Source organism: Synchiropus splendidus, chromosome 16 (assembly GCF_027744825.2).
Source record: "Synchiropus splendidus isolate RoL2022-P1 chromosome 16, RoL_Sspl_1.0, whole genome shotgun sequence".
NCBI classification, from domain to species: domain Eukaryota; kingdom Metazoa; phylum Chordata; class Actinopteri; order Syngnathiformes; family Callionymidae; genus Synchiropus; species Synchiropus splendidus.
The window spans coordinates 12328268-12343349 of NC_071349.1; the positions used below are offsets into that span (position 1 = coordinate 12328268).

The 15082-nt window shown below is 45.4% G+C and overlaps 1 protein-coding gene across 2 annotated transcripts in view; it reads left to right on the top strand.

Moving 5' to 3' along the window:
- The first annotated feature begins 2611 nt into the window (after window positions 1-2611).
- dph6 (diphthamine biosynthesis 6) overlaps window positions 2612-15082 on the top strand; it is a 38961-nt gene continuing 26490 nt past the window's right edge. Inside the window, exons 1-5 of one of the 2 annotated variants that reach the window (XM_053845767.1) lie at window positions 2612-2755; window positions 3405-3496; window positions 3853-4037; window positions 12960-13033; window positions 13196-13314. In XM_053845767.1, the coding sequence (XP_053701742.1) occupies window positions 2733-2755; window positions 3405-3496; window positions 3853-4037; window positions 12960-13033; window positions 13196-13314 (493 nt within the window). In that variant the 5' untranslated portion in view covers window positions 2612-2732. The remainder of the gene's footprint in view (window positions 2756-3404; window positions 3497-3852; window positions 4038-12959; window positions 13034-13195; window positions 13315-15082) is intronic. The other variant, XR_008412692.1, reaches the window with a different exon arrangement.

Genomic DNA, 15082 nt, shown 5'->3' on the forward strand with positions numbered 1-15082 from the left:
GATGATTTGTTGGTAGGTAGGTAGGTAGGTAGGTGGGCTGGCAGGTAGGATGATTTGTAGGTAGGTAGGTAGGTAAGTGGGCAGGTGGGCTGGCGGGTAGGATGATTTGTTGGTAGGTAGGTAGGTAGGTAGGTGGGCAGGTGGGCTGGCGGGTAGGATGAGTTGTTGGTAGGTAGGTACGTAGGTAGGTTGGTACGTATGTGGGTAGGCAGATAGACAGAGTAGGTGGTAAGGACAAGAAGAATTAAGTGGTAGGTATGTATGCCGGCAGAGGAAGTGGGTAAACTGGAAGTAGGAAGGAGAGTGAAACAGAAGTACAAGGTTAGGTAACAGTGTAAGGAATGTGGGTCTGCTGGAGGGCAGGTGTGGAGGTGAGTTGTGCATGCATTAAATTAGCAGGAAAAGAGAGTCTGGTATACGTTTGAGCACAGAGATGACTCATGGGTTGACTGAAGTTATGTAGCTACATTCAACGAACGAGATCAGCAACACACAAAGATGATTTGAAAATTTGTCACAGGTTCTGCGCTTCAGAGAGGCGACGGCATTTCAGCAGACTGATGTTCACCAGATCCTCTGCTGCCGAGCGCCATCATGTCACAGCGTCTCCATCTTTGTGTTGATGTTTTCTTCCCGGCCACTCGCGGCCTTGGCTCGCTGCTCCGACATGCGATTTATCGTCCTGTGATTTGAGGCCCAGTTTCTCATTACAGCCAAAGTTTTTGTGTCCTTGCGACGCCTAATATTGAGTCTGCGTGTCTGTGTAAATCAGCTGTCATCTGCACATGCTCCTTTAAGAAAAGGCCAAGGGTGTCGTTTGATTCCTGCAGCCTGACTTTCATATTTATGCGACTCATATTCACGTCTGTTGGCTGCGTCTCGGTTGGGCGATCCATCAGGACTTTTTATCCCTCTTGCAACAACAATGCGGACATAAAGAACACTCTGTTACATCAGCAAAAACGCTGCTGTAAATAAAATCAGCCTCTTTATTCGTCCGTGTAATAAAAGTCATAAATTAAAACTCATAAGTGACGACATTTGCATCAGTGGTGTTGTAAAGCAGCAAAGACCAGACTGGACATCGGCGTGATGAATGAACAAGTTTGAAGGACAAGCTTACCCACGGGGAGGAGTCCTGCTGTCCCGCTCAAACACACTAGATTGTCGGCGTAAATCTAGAACTCTGTCTCGTAGGCAGTTTGTTAACTACCCTAGTGAAGCCGCAGCATAAGCAACATGTCTGAATCCTCCTTTTGTTCGGTGGGCTTCCACTGGACAGGTGGGGGTTCTGATCCTGCCGCGCAAAAAGTCCCTCCTTCATATTGTTTTCTTAAAGATGATGGTTTGTTGACTTGATAATTGCATCACAGGTGACTGTGAAAATAAAAGTTGCCCTCTCAAACAAGAAGGCAGGTGAGGGCGATCGGACACCTGGTGGTGGAATGTGAGGTCAAGCGGACGCTGAGAAGCCTTCCTCTTCAAAGCTGTTTGCAGAGAGGAATAATTCATGTATACTCTGCGAGTCGTAGACTCAGCAACACATCGGAACCCTGAATAAAAGATGCTAATGATGAACAAACAACAACAAAAAGTGGGGAAACAGTTAAAAGACCGGGGATGAAGCGACGTCTCTCTCAATTTTGTAGACTCCAAACAAAAACGCTTGCCGTTGGCCTGCTTAGGGCGAGAAGGTGAGGGAGGCTCACAAAGGCGGCACCATTATTCGGCTCTGGCACAACAACAGAGAGCAAAAAGAGCATCAAAGGTTTTCCTGTGAGCAGAAGCGGCTCCCTCCGAGGGAAAACGCAACCTGCAAGTGTGTGTGTGTGTGTGAGAGAGAGTGTGTGAGCACCAGTGGACTTTTCCACTGAGACTCTCGCTCGGTATCCACACTCCTTCTCCATCTGCATTAGTCGGGCTGTAAGTGGCAGATTTGAAAATTGTCCCTGAATGATGAAGGCTAACAAAAGATCAGCAGAGCACTGCGATACTCTGTGTGAGGTGGTTTTTACTTTCTGTGGGTTTGTGTGGGTTTCATTCCCTCCATTCTACCCTGCTTTTTCGCTTCTCACAGGAATTTTTCAGCAGCACATGCACTGTACCATCTTGCATGATCCTGTCCTACGTTATTACTTGTGTCCTGAAGAGAAATCCCCATGTTGTGTGTCTGTACTTATCTCTATGTTGAGAGGTCCAAGAAGAGCGGGCATGACATATGTATGAGGGATGTGTAGTTTGTAGTATTCAGATACTCTAAAAAACACTTGCTGATATATCGACTGTTGACCCAGATCACACAGTTGACAGTGAATGAAGCTCTTATTATTGACACATGTGATGAGTGACTGAACAAATACATAATAAAATGTTCGCTTTATTGAAGACAATGATCAAGATTCGCGTTACTACTTGTTTGCAGTCTCTTGATGTCATATTGATGTCCTAATGATCACTGAAATCATTTCATTTCGGCCTACCTTTCTATGATGTGCAGATATTTTTGTGAAGGATTTAGAAAAAGAGATCAGCACGGATGGCGTTTAGCGTTTTTGTGCAGGCACCACCGAAGACAGCTAATGGTGCTGAGTGGGTCCTTCCAACCCGGAAGTACCCATTCACGTGTTAATGTTTACAAGCTGCTGACAGCTCACCGGCGTCTGTAACGTTGCGTTCCGGTTGAAATTCACTGTGTAATTAAGTGTTGTGATTTATTTTGCCCTTGGAAGGAAATGAAAGTGGTAGCGTTAATAAGGTAAGTGCGTTTTGCATCCACTCCCCGCCTTTTCTGCGTCTAAACCCAAACCGCAGGGGTGCCAACATATATTTTAAACCTAAACCTATTTATTTTAAGGATTAACGGACCCTTTTTAAAAGTGCTGTACTTATCTGGTGCGCAGTTTGTGTGTATATCTTGCTTATCATTGACTCGCGTGACTGAAGAATAGTCGCACATATACTTGATAAACACATACTTGATACATATACTTGATTGCTATTATAGCTTGTTCTTATTCTTGTTATTGAAATATTAATTCAACTGTCAACCATGTGGAACAGCAGGTACGATATGGAGTCATTGATTTTTTTTTTCTGAGGTATATTATCATTTTTGCCTTTTTTTGTGCTTGTGTCTTGATTTCTTCTGATGGAGGTAACTTAAATTACTTTTATAACACTGAATAATAATCGTGCCTTTATACCTTTTTCTTTTTTAAGACGTATTTTAATGCATTCATTTGGTAGAATATACATTATGTATCAGTTAAGAATGCATGATTTGAATATTTAAAATGTCAGGGTCATCGCTATTTCTTCATTGTGGTGCATCTGCTGTGTTTGCCTGTGGCCCAAATTTTCTGACCTGCTCCTAACAACACCCACCTGCTCTTGTTCCTCTCCAGCGGGGGAAAAGACAGCTGCTACAACATGATGCAGTGTGTCGCTGCTGGTCATCATGTTGTTGCTCTGGCCAACCTGCGTCCAGCTCACACAGGTGGGGAAGATGATCTACGGAGGGGAGACTTGCTCTTGTAACTCGGTCAACACCTGCACTTGTGCTGACTGCTGACTGGATAGAAAGTGACAGTAGGAAGAATGTTGTGTGGATGGTGTTTGTGAAACTGCAATGAGGGAAGTGTTAGTGTTAAAACCTCTCACCAAAAGTGTTTCTGGTGAGACTCATTGTTTTTAAGTCACTGTCCCCATCAAGAGCGATCTGTGATCACAAACTTTACCTTCATTAAGTTCATTCTGTGCAGCGTGTCAAGACAAACCACAGCAGTCAGACTCAACACATTACTTGAGCGTTTGCCTTGGAGTGTGGTCACTGATGGTCAGGTGTGGTTGCAGATGAGCTGGACAGCTACATGTACCAGACTGTGGGTCATCAGGCCATCCAGCTCTATGCTGAGGCCATGGAGCTGCCGCTGTACCGCCGTACCATCCAGGGATCCAGTCTGGACACCACCAGGGATTACACTGAGACGGAGGGGGACGAGGTGGAGGACCTGTACCAGCTGCTGCTCCAAGTCAAGGTGCATAGTGTGCTCAAGCCTCATCTTGGGCCACACACACCCGTATAATGCAAAATAGCATATACTGTACCTGTCTGATAAAATGTTGAAGGTGTGTAACTTTCATTTGATATATTCTTAGGGACCACAAATGACCTACAAAATTACAAAATATATAAATATACATGCCATATATGTTCTATTTTTTAGTTTTGTCATGTAGGTTTCACTTTTTTTGTCTAACTGATCACAATGATCACAAATGTTTCAACCTCCGTTTTTAACTTTGAATTTAAAAACTGTAACATATCTTTATGGTTTTATTTTGTTTTTTCCAATTGTAACTTTCAACATCTTCTTTTGACTGTCTTTCTGACTGACAGAGTTGAACTTTATTTCTTGAAAATATTGAAAAGACGTACTTTTGTGTTGCTGATCAGAGTGGTGATGTCATCTCCCAACTCTTCGTCAAGATAACATTTCGCAAAGAAAGTTTGACTGTTGACTGTGTCTGAGCTGAGTCATCTATAGGTATGTGTGTGCATGACACACTCATACCTGCTGATCTGTTGCCGTCGGCAACTCACCTGGACACACACAGCTCAAGTGTTTCACTGATGTGGTGAAAGACTTTTTCCTGGTTGAAAGCTGGTCTTTGGTTTTGGCATCAGTTTTACGATCACCCGGGACGCTGAAGTTTGAACTTCTCTCTGTGTGTGTTCGTGTGTGCGCTGCTCAGGGCCTGGCTTGTCTGCACACAGTCTGGCAGCAGCCAGTCATCCAGCCTGGGGCCATTCCTGCCCTCGGTCTGGATCTCTGTCATCTCATGCAGCTACGCTAGAAAACCTGTGTTTGTATGTTCTCTCACGATTGCGACTCTGTTCTGGCTTCTGGGTTGCACGTCTTCAGAGTGTGTGGTCAGGACTCTAATTACCAAGGGCTGCTAATTTGGCAGTTCCAAGGCTTCTCTGGTCTGACCTCACCGGCTCCCAGACCTGCTGTCGTCTCCCCTTCACCTCACCAGCAGGCCGTTGCTCTGATCAACTACAAATGTTCCATTTTCAAATGTCAGTGCTATGATCATTAGGCCGTTTTTGTTTGCAAAATAGCTGGGTTTTAAGGAAAATCTCCGGAAATGTTGATAAAGGATGGTGTTCCAGATTCTGATCTCGATCCAGGAATCTTTTAATTGAGCTTTCACACGAAAAATATGATTTTATAAAACACAGTAACCAATTAAATAACCCAGAGTAGCAGCTGATAGTGAAGGGAGCAGCTCGCTGTTCAGAGGCAGCAGGTCAAACGTCTGCAGTGAAGAGAAGCTTTTGATGTTCGTTTTGTTTTCCACTTTGAAAGGTTGTTTTAGATTAATTAGAAGTTACAACATTTTATTTTGGCGAGTGACACTCGACTGGAGATGAGAGATTCTCCTCCCACAGAAGAGCTCACCAAGCGTGGGCCAACAGTGCCACCTACAGGTTACCAACAGAACGCCAGCTCGTCCCGCTCAGACTCAAAAGAGATCAGATTCTTCTGGACCTTTGTCTGGAAAACTACCCAAATGATGATGAAGGGGAAAAAAATGAGCGTCCGTGCTTGTGGTCATAATAGTGGGTGGATAATGATCCATCCCCTTTAGTGGACCCCTCAGCTCTCATCGCTCTCTTTGAACCTGAAACCTGATCGGCTCCTCAACCTGCTGAACCGACTCTTCATGGGCAGGAGTCAAGTCTGTGATGGTACTTTACATTTAATAAAGTTAGAACTGTATTCAGTTAACCTGTTTTTTCATTGCCAAAATGTTTCTCTTAAGTCTAACCAGTAATTGGATTTTCAGAAATGTTAAGTAGAAATTAATTTAAAGATTATTAATAATGAAAAATATTAACATTTTTCTTATTACATTTTTAGTTAGTCATTTTATTTTCCATCACATCTGGTTGTTTTTGTGTTCATTTTACACACAAACGACTTGTGTACCCTCGTAATTCTACTTTCAAAGGTCTAAATGAAATCAATTTTAAAAGATGTAAAATAAATAATGTTAACTATGTTAACTATGTCTGTTTTTAGGCTATAAAATAATGGCATCTCAAAACTAATATTCCATTACTTTTTCATAAAATCCACCAACACGTCATTGTTCATGATCATTTCAATCTGTTATGTCATTATAAAAATGACTGTGGATGACTGTAAAAAATCAGACTCTGTATTAATGTAAAATTATGAACACACCTCAGACTGTGTCAGAGGTGAGAGAGTACCCGTCGTAGCACCCACAGAAAGGTGTGAGTCCAGGTTTGAGTTTCCTATATTCCTATATAAATGGTACCACCTTGTTAAAATAAAAGAGAACTGTGTATGAGATTTAGCTCAAATACTCATGCGGAGACAGCTTTTTGTGGAATATGATGGGCAGCTTTTCATTTTCTGCTTCAGTTTAGCGTTCCCCTAAGTAAATCTATTCCGTGGACAACACGAGTGATGCAGCATTTGCTCTGTAAAAAGGTGTGCCACACGTGAGCATCAGAAGTCAGTCCAGATGAAGTAGAAGTGAGTCCAAGTGTGTCGTCCCCACTGATACCTTGTGCGCGTGCGTGTGCACGTGCACGTACCTCTCTGGGCTGTGATCCGCTCTGATGTGTGATACAGATCAGCAGTGTCAGTCACCTCTGGCTGTAACGCCAGATCCCCCTGCAGGCCTGAAAAGCCCCTCATATTAGTCATATCACATCCCTCAAGTCCTTTATCCTCCTCGCTGCTCTGTGACCTGACACAGTGGCTCTTTATGCCCCGTGACCCCAGCTCTCCTGGCTGTGTATGTTCTCAAGGTCAAAGCTCTGTTACATGATAACAGCTCCGGTTTTCTTGACCCACTTTTGTCCTGCGCTGTAAATACCCGCCGTGTTTGTCTGTGTTGTCGCTGTAACAGCTGTGGTGGAGTTGATGGAAATATGGAAGTGAGCAATGACGACGTCAGTGTTCTCTGCTCCTGTAAAGCCTCTCATGAACAACAGTTGCAGTTGTGGTTAACGTCACTGTAATTAGTATATATATTAGTGGTGGGACTGTAATGAGTTAATTACGATTAATTAATTACAACATTATTACGATTAATTAATTACAGAAAAATCATCAGTTTTCTCTCCAGACAACACAGAATCTTTGTAAGTGCAGGAGTTCCTGGTCCACTGATCACACTGATGCACAAGACACGTGGCAGCTAGGATGATAACAACAACAACAACAAACATGGAGGAATCCCTGAACAAAAGCAAACAAAAGCATCTGTTTGCTTTTGTTCAGGGATGGTTTTCACCACACAATGTCCAGGCTTTCCACTACTCTGAATGTATTTGAAATTCATATAAAATAGAAATTCTTAGACAAATATTTTCAAGACATTAAAAGAGCTTTAGTTTAAATAAGGTGATGTAAAAACTTGAATATAGCCACCATTGAGATTTATTGTGCTATTGTAAAACTGATGCAAAATAAACAATGGTATAAAATAAAAAATTCCATACCATTGCAAAATAAACACTGGTATGGTATGAGAATACCATGAAACTGCGATTTCATGCCATATATATATATATATATATATATATATATATATATATATATATATATATATATATATAAATACTAGCTAAAACAAAATTGGTCGAAGAACAACAACTTGGCTTACATCGCTAAAGTCCACTGTCAAGAGAGTAATTAAAACTAACAACAATAATAATGAGTGATAATAAACATACATAAAAGCCCCATTAAAGCATCAATTATCTGAAAACACGTGACCCTAGAATGGCAAAAGAAAGGCACCGAGTGGGGAAAAAGGAATTTATTCAACAGGAGTTGAACGTCATGTGACAGTGATCTGTTGAAGTTCTGCTCAGGTTAAAGAGTCCGCAGCCAAACTTCCCTCACAAACAAGGACCACATCGCAACATAGAGTAGTTGGGCGATGTGAAGGTGAACCCCGCTGCGAGGAAGACTCTCCAGTGGAAGCACAAGCTGCTTCGTATCGATTAAGGAGCTCTGTTGGAAGGGAGAAGGGGTGAAGTCTGGAAAAAGGCGGGAGGAATGAAACATCGCGGCTCTTCCGTGTTCAGCAGCGTGGTGCCTCCACAGCATGTGAGGAAAAAAAACAAGAGGGTCTTGATACATAAATCATGACCTCTGGGGTCACAGCGAGGGTTTAGGCGATCAGGTCGATAACAAAGCTGCTGCGTGTTTGTCTGTGGGGCGGGTGGAAGATGAGGAAATAGTTCACTCACTGCTTGAAATCTTTTCTGGAGAAGTTCTGCCTGAATCAAGCTGATATATCGCTGAATAGAGGTTGAGGTCATCAAGACATGGCCGGAGAGACACCACTGTCTGTGGCACTAGTCTCCCATCTTCGTGGCAGAGGTTGCTCGTGCTGCTGGTGTCCAGAAGTTGCTACATTGGGTCTCTCAGGAAAGTGGTGATATGAACCTGTCATCTTGACTCTCTGATGTTTGCTCTTAGTTTAGCAAAGCTACCTTAGATGCTATCACAAAGCTGGTCGGAAGGGGGTTGTCAGTCTGAACGAAGGCTCCTGCAGTGCCTGGAGAGCCACGCTGGAATCGACCGACGTGATGTCATACACCTTCATGTATCAACAGGAGTCAGATTCAGCCATGTCTGCTCCAGTGACCTCCACTGACTTCCTCACTTTTGGAACGTCCCACTTGGAACTTTCTTCAAACAGCCTTTGATTCTCGTCACTGTGGCCGCCTTTGTTATCTTTTCCTTTGGTCGGCCTGTGTTTATGTCGGATTCTTGTGTTGTGCATGAGGAAGGATAGCATTAGCGCCCAGATAATGGCGTAGCGCATTGTTCTGCCAGTCCTTGTGGAAGTGGCGGGACAGGATCTATTAGACGCAGGGCCCATTTCCCCCCAACTAACGGCCCCGCGAACATTAGATAAAGCGCCTCCAGCCTTTGTAATTTGTTTGTATTTTTCTGCTTAATGTACTTTGCTCAATCTTGTTTAGCCATGATGGAAGCTGATAGTCTTATCTCGCTGCGCCGAGGGCATGAGCCACCGCCACCGCATGGTTGAGCATTGTTCCACATGTGTGTGCGTTCGCGGCCTTTTTGTTTAGTAGCTGGATGAGTTGGCCATTTATCTGCTGGTCATTTGCATTTTCGCTGCAGGCTAATGTGTTCTGGGATGTGAATAAACGGCTACATGTGCCCAACATTTCGTCGTGCTTTTATTAAGAACTTCAGTAATGCCTCCATGATGACATGATCTGAGACAAATCAACTCTTGTTTCCTGTCATTTGAAGTGTCAGCGTTAATGTTGTTGTTTGCGACTCCATCGTCGTACACTTCTTCTTGGGCAGAATTATCACCGCTGTTACAATGCCAGGCGCCCCTCTGAAATGGACTTGTGTTATAGGGTCATGCTGGAGAAAACAAGTTGTTTTTGAGGCAAGTTCCTGGCTGGAAGTCGCAGCGTACTAATGTAATGTAACAACTCTTGCGCGGCTCCCATCAGTGCTCCGTCATGTGAGTTAGTCTTCCAGAATCTGAGAGGGTTTCTTTATGTTTGAGAAACTGCCCACAAAAAAATCTTGCGGTCGACCTCTTCACCTCCTGCGGCTCAAGTCATTAAAGAGTCAGAGAAACTGTTCGACTGCCGTCGTGTTCTCTTGGGAGGGGCCAAGGGGGGGATCTATGACAAGGAGCTGGGATGCCAAGAGCCTGGAACCTGACCTCACCAGGAAAACATTTTCACTGGGGAGCGTTGGGACGGGCGAGTGTTGGGATGGGCGAGTGTGTGCACGTACCCTTAGGACTCGGTGGTTTTTACGGAGCATGAAAGGCAGTTGACACAGTTCTGGGCCACCAAACGCTTGACGTTTGATTCCCAGCTTTCTGGAAGCTGCTTCTAGTCAGACACTGTGTGGGAATGTTTGAGCTGTAATCTCAAAACCCTGACTGCTACATGGCAGTCACGGGCTGGGTCGAGTCAAGAGTAAAATCTGCAAGTTTTCCGGCTGTACCTGCCAAAACACGGACTTAATAACTTCATATTCAAGAGTGTTTTGCACCACCACTTCAGTCTTGATGTCACCTTGTCGGACAAACAAGTGAGTTCTCCTGTCAAACGAAGGCTCCACCTCCTGTCACTTGAGCTGGCTGTCAAACCCGCCCTCTACCTGGTCCGCCGTTGAACACAATCACTTGACCCCCAACAAGTCTTCCGTCCTGTAAAGCATCTTCATGAGCTGTTCCGGCTCTGGTCCAACCCCCCTCTGAACGTTCGTGGGAGAACAATCCCATTACATCACCATCGCCGTTGATCTAATGGAGAGAACATTAAAACCACGTTCAGTCACTTACTTGATGGATCCAGGAATAGAGTTGGAGCAGGGGGTGGAGAGGACCGAGGTGAGCCGCTGTGTCCATGTAAGATTTGCCAAATGGAGAGAGCGACTGCGCCCTTGAGCAAGCTGTCATTCAAACCACTTTAATTAATTTCTCCCCCTTGTCTTCATCGCCTCCCCCCAGCCGCCGACACACCGGAACACGCAGGAGGCAATAATATAATGAAAAGTGCTCGACAACATTGAAAACAACTGCTGTCAAGACGGACGATTACAGTCAAGATCGGCCCTCTCTGGAAGTTGTCAAAACCGTCTGAAGTGGGTTTTCTGGAAACCCACCATTTGTGCAAAATGGGGGCTTTTGTATTGTTGGGGTGTGTAATTAAGACTTCATGGTGAAGGCTATTGAGAGAGTTGGGGGAAGCGGGGGGCACTAATGAGCACTCTGACGTATTCAAAGTGAAAATCGAGTTTTTAATTTTTTATGTCTTTCTAATTGCCTTTGTAGACGCGAATGGCTTTTACTTTGAACACGTGGCGGAGCGAAGTAGAGCTGAGGTGCTCAGCGGCGGCCTTGTGTGTATCGATGGGTCTTTGGGACGGACATGGATCTGGCCCGGCTAGATCTTGTTCACGCGCTACCCTTGATGTTCCATTTTCTGGTCGTAAGGCTTTGACTGTTGGCCTTAGTCTTCCCTTCGACAGCCAGACCCCTCCACCCATCCATGGGGTTCTGTTTAATGAATCTGACAATTAGCAACAGAAGTTAATGACTGCATGGGGCTAAGTATCCTGATGGCCATGGCTGCAGGGGCCGAGGTCTTCCATCGCTCTGGGCCCGGCCTCCTCATTAATGGCCTTTTCTGTTTGCCAGAGAGGACCCCAGTTGTTGGGCGATACCCTCCAGACCTGGATCAGGCAAAGCCCGCTTAATTGTTCGTTGTTACTGGGTCACTGCCCAACTTAGATTTGTCAATCTGTGATTTTGAAAGACTTTTTTGGGGGTGTCAAAAGAAGTCCACCCCACAATCAAAGGCCTGATCTTGTGGGTCGTTGACGGACAAAACAAGGTGGGCAGACTATTCCCGAGGAAAGTTCCTGCCCTACGTTCATATCTCTCTTCATCTCTCCTTTGGCAATCTGTGATTTTGAAACACTTTTCTGGGGGTGTCAAAAGAAGTCCACCCCACGATCAAGGTCTGATCTCGTGGGTCATTGACGGACAAAACCAGTTCCCGAAGAAAGTTTCTGCCCTACGTTCATATCGCTCCTCATCGCTTCCTCGCCTCGCAAATTGCCTCTGTAGAAAGTGACAGTTGCTTTTCGGGGAAAAAGGTTATGGTTGCGTCAGATCAGCGCCGGACCCCGAGGCTCACCCCGAGTCACAGCGCCTGCAGCCCCCTCCTCTCCGCGCTGGAGTGAAATGTTATCAGTCCGACTTAATTACTGTCAGAGAAATCCACCATCACGGATAATCCCTGAGATTTTATTCGGCTCTTCTGGTCGAAGAGTTAAATTCCCGCTCATTTGTCTTGATGTGTCAATTTCATCTTTCCTACATTTAAAATAACTCTCACAGATAGCACAGGGTTTATCTGATTAGCCGGCGCATCGGAGAGAGGAGGTTCGGCGCCTCGGCCTGAGGCAGGGCATGGATTTCATTTAGGGAAGTATCAAAGGTTTACACGCTGTTCGCTTTAATCAGTGTGTTTATCAGGCAGAGAGGAATTGTAGGAAGAGACCATGGGGAAGAAGGGGAGGGGGGCAGTGTGGCGGGGGAGGCGGGAGGGGTTATCTTAAGGACCAGTAACCAGGGAAATTGATAATAGCTGTAAGGTAATTTACTGAGGACTCCACTGCCTCCTCAGTGTGGACTAGAAACACAGGTCTTCTTGTTCCGTGTTGCACTGAGTAGTAGTTGATGCGATGGTCTGGTTACGAGGGCTGCAGTTGGCCGGTTGGACCAGTAAGTGGCAAGCTGAAGGAGCTACACAAAAATAGGGCAGCAACAATTGTCATTTAGCTGTCAGCTTCTTTGCAGTCCTCTGGCTACTCGGTCAGAGTGGTTGAAGGTTCATTTCTACTGTGAGACATCAGATCTGCCTCAGTTACTAAACCCCTCTCCAACAGTTCTAACACTATTTCCAGTTTTTTTGAGTCTTAAATCAGCCTGGTTTTCAACTAGTCTCAAACACCATTAAACGCATCATCTGAACTCTCAGTGGGGCGAAGATATTGTCTCCGCTCGTCTCTGATGAAGTCCAGGAACTTCTTTCTGCAGTGTTGATCACCATCCGTCGCGTTCTCCCAACACTGTAAACAAGGCGGCGAGGCCAGACCTCCAGGGGAACTGGGGCTGCACCACAAACAGCCTTGACAGAAGAGCCGCGTAAACATCCCTGCAGGACTGCGGCCCACATGAAAAGACAGTCAAGAATCTGTTTTCGTTGTCTGTGTGTGTTTACGTGTCGATGTGGTTCGGTCCAGAAGATTCCTGGAGAACCAGAGTCATCATGTCCTGCGCTGCTGCACTCTTCCACATATATGAAGACCTAGGTTTCTCTGTTTCCACAGGACAAAGAAGGAGTGGAGGGGGTTTCTGTCGGCGCCATTCTCTCTGACTACCAAAGGGTCCGTGTGGAGAATGTGTGAGTTCAACATTACATTTCGATGTCCGGAGTCGCCATCAAACTTCCGTCATTCCCAAAGTCAAACATTTCTCCTGGGGGCAATGAACATGAGTGTTTATAGTGATTGTAGGCATTAGCATAACATCCTTCTCAACAAACGTCGTCCATTGTTTTGGTCAGATGCCAGCGTCTTGGCCTGCAGCCCCTTGCCTACCTGTGGCGTCGTGACCAGGAGACTCTGCTCTCTGAGATGATATCATCAGGCCTCCACGCCATCCTTATCAAAGTGGCTGCGTTTGGTGAGTCCTGGCTCCTTTGTCTTGGTGATCGATTAAGTATGGTGTCTGTATTCGGCTGCCTAGAAAACCTCTTATAAGACCTCCCTAAAACCTCCTATAAGAATGTTACATAACAAACTAGCTAACCGCGTTCCTTATCTTCTGTAAGCTGAGCTTGCATTAATCTCCTTGCAGTCCACAGTTGCACAATAAATCAGCCTAATTATCAAAGAAAACACAAGTTTGGGACCAGAACTTTGACAAATGGAAGTCATACGAGCCGCGGTGAAATGCGAGCTAAATGTCCCGCACGTGCTCTCTGCCTCCCGTCCCTCAGCTCTCCGACTGATTACAGCCGAAGGTGACAACAAGCGTTTAAGAGAAGGTAAACAGCGTCTGGCTGATGATCGATGAGCCGCTGCAGTTCTGGCAGTTAAAAGACCTGATTGTATCTGTAATGATCATCTATCACGGGGGAGAGGGGGCGACTCTGTCAGGCGGGCAACGCTCGCTAACTCTCCCCTTCACATCACTCGGACGCCGCTTCATCTGATCCCGCTGTCCTGGGGGCAGGTGTGGAGCAAGTGACACCAGGCTAACCTCTCAGCTCCAAGAACAGAACCAGTGATCTTTTATTCCTCTGCTTCAAGGACGTGCTGCTGTCACTCCAGAGCAGAACAATGGCGTCGTACAGGCATCGTAGAGACTCTGCCACTGATGGTGCTATATCATTTATCAGTGCATTTCACTGGTGTCTAAGTTGATCACTGAGCGGAAATATTAGCGTGCTAAGTCAAGTAGTTATATTAGTCTCTGTGGCAAGCAGCGCCCCAGGTCATCCACTCTGCTTCCCCTTAACCCCCAGACTTCTCCTCCATGAATGCACTGCGTTCTCGCCCCAAAAACAAGTTCTCCGCATTTTTCCAAGGATGATGACGAGAAAGCTAAATCACCCCAGGAGTCTTTCTGTGTGTGTCAGTGCATATCTGTGTGTGTGTTTTGGCTACAGGTAAAAAGATCTTATCACCTGTGACTCCTCACCCGTCCCGAGGCGAAGGGTAATTAGAAAGCAGAGCAGTGATTCGGGGGGCCGAGCACCCGGGGGCCCGCTGCTTTAATTGCGGCTTTGCTGGGAGCAGGTCTGAGCAGCGAGGCGAGGTCTTGAGGGGGGATCAGGTGACAGAAGGGTTTACCTGTCGGCCCTGCGGTGTGTTTGTGTAGGAGATAGGGGAGCTTTGCCGGTTTGACTTTTACCTGAACAAAGCTGACAGGTGAAAGGTCAAACTGTGAAAGATGCCAGCTGTGATTGATATGACGTTTAAGATAAATAACCAGTAAATAAACAGCAGAGCTGGTGGAAAACTTGAGTCATTGCAGGACCTTTGAGTCCAATCTGAATTCATTTTCCAATTCAATTTCAGTTTTTATTTATTGAAGGAATCTTTCGCGGATCAAACCTCTCTAGAGGTGTCCATCAGGTCCTAAAACCTTATTATAACTATTATTAGTTAAGTGATCTGGTAGGGCGGGCGTCAGTTCAGCCCTTCATGACTCTGCTGATAATTGGCACGTGTGAACTGGAAGTTGAGCCTCAGGAGAAGCTTTTATCACAGCTGGAGTGTGACCTTTGAGCTCTGAGGAGGAGAGTTGGACTCACCAAAGTCAGGTTAAATGTGATGCTATACACACGAGCTGAAGAGAGGACTCTTTGACTCTTTCTCTTTAATGAACAGGTTTCAGTTGCAGCAGTTTCTCTCCTGGATTCCCTAACTGTATTTGTTTTTGAGAA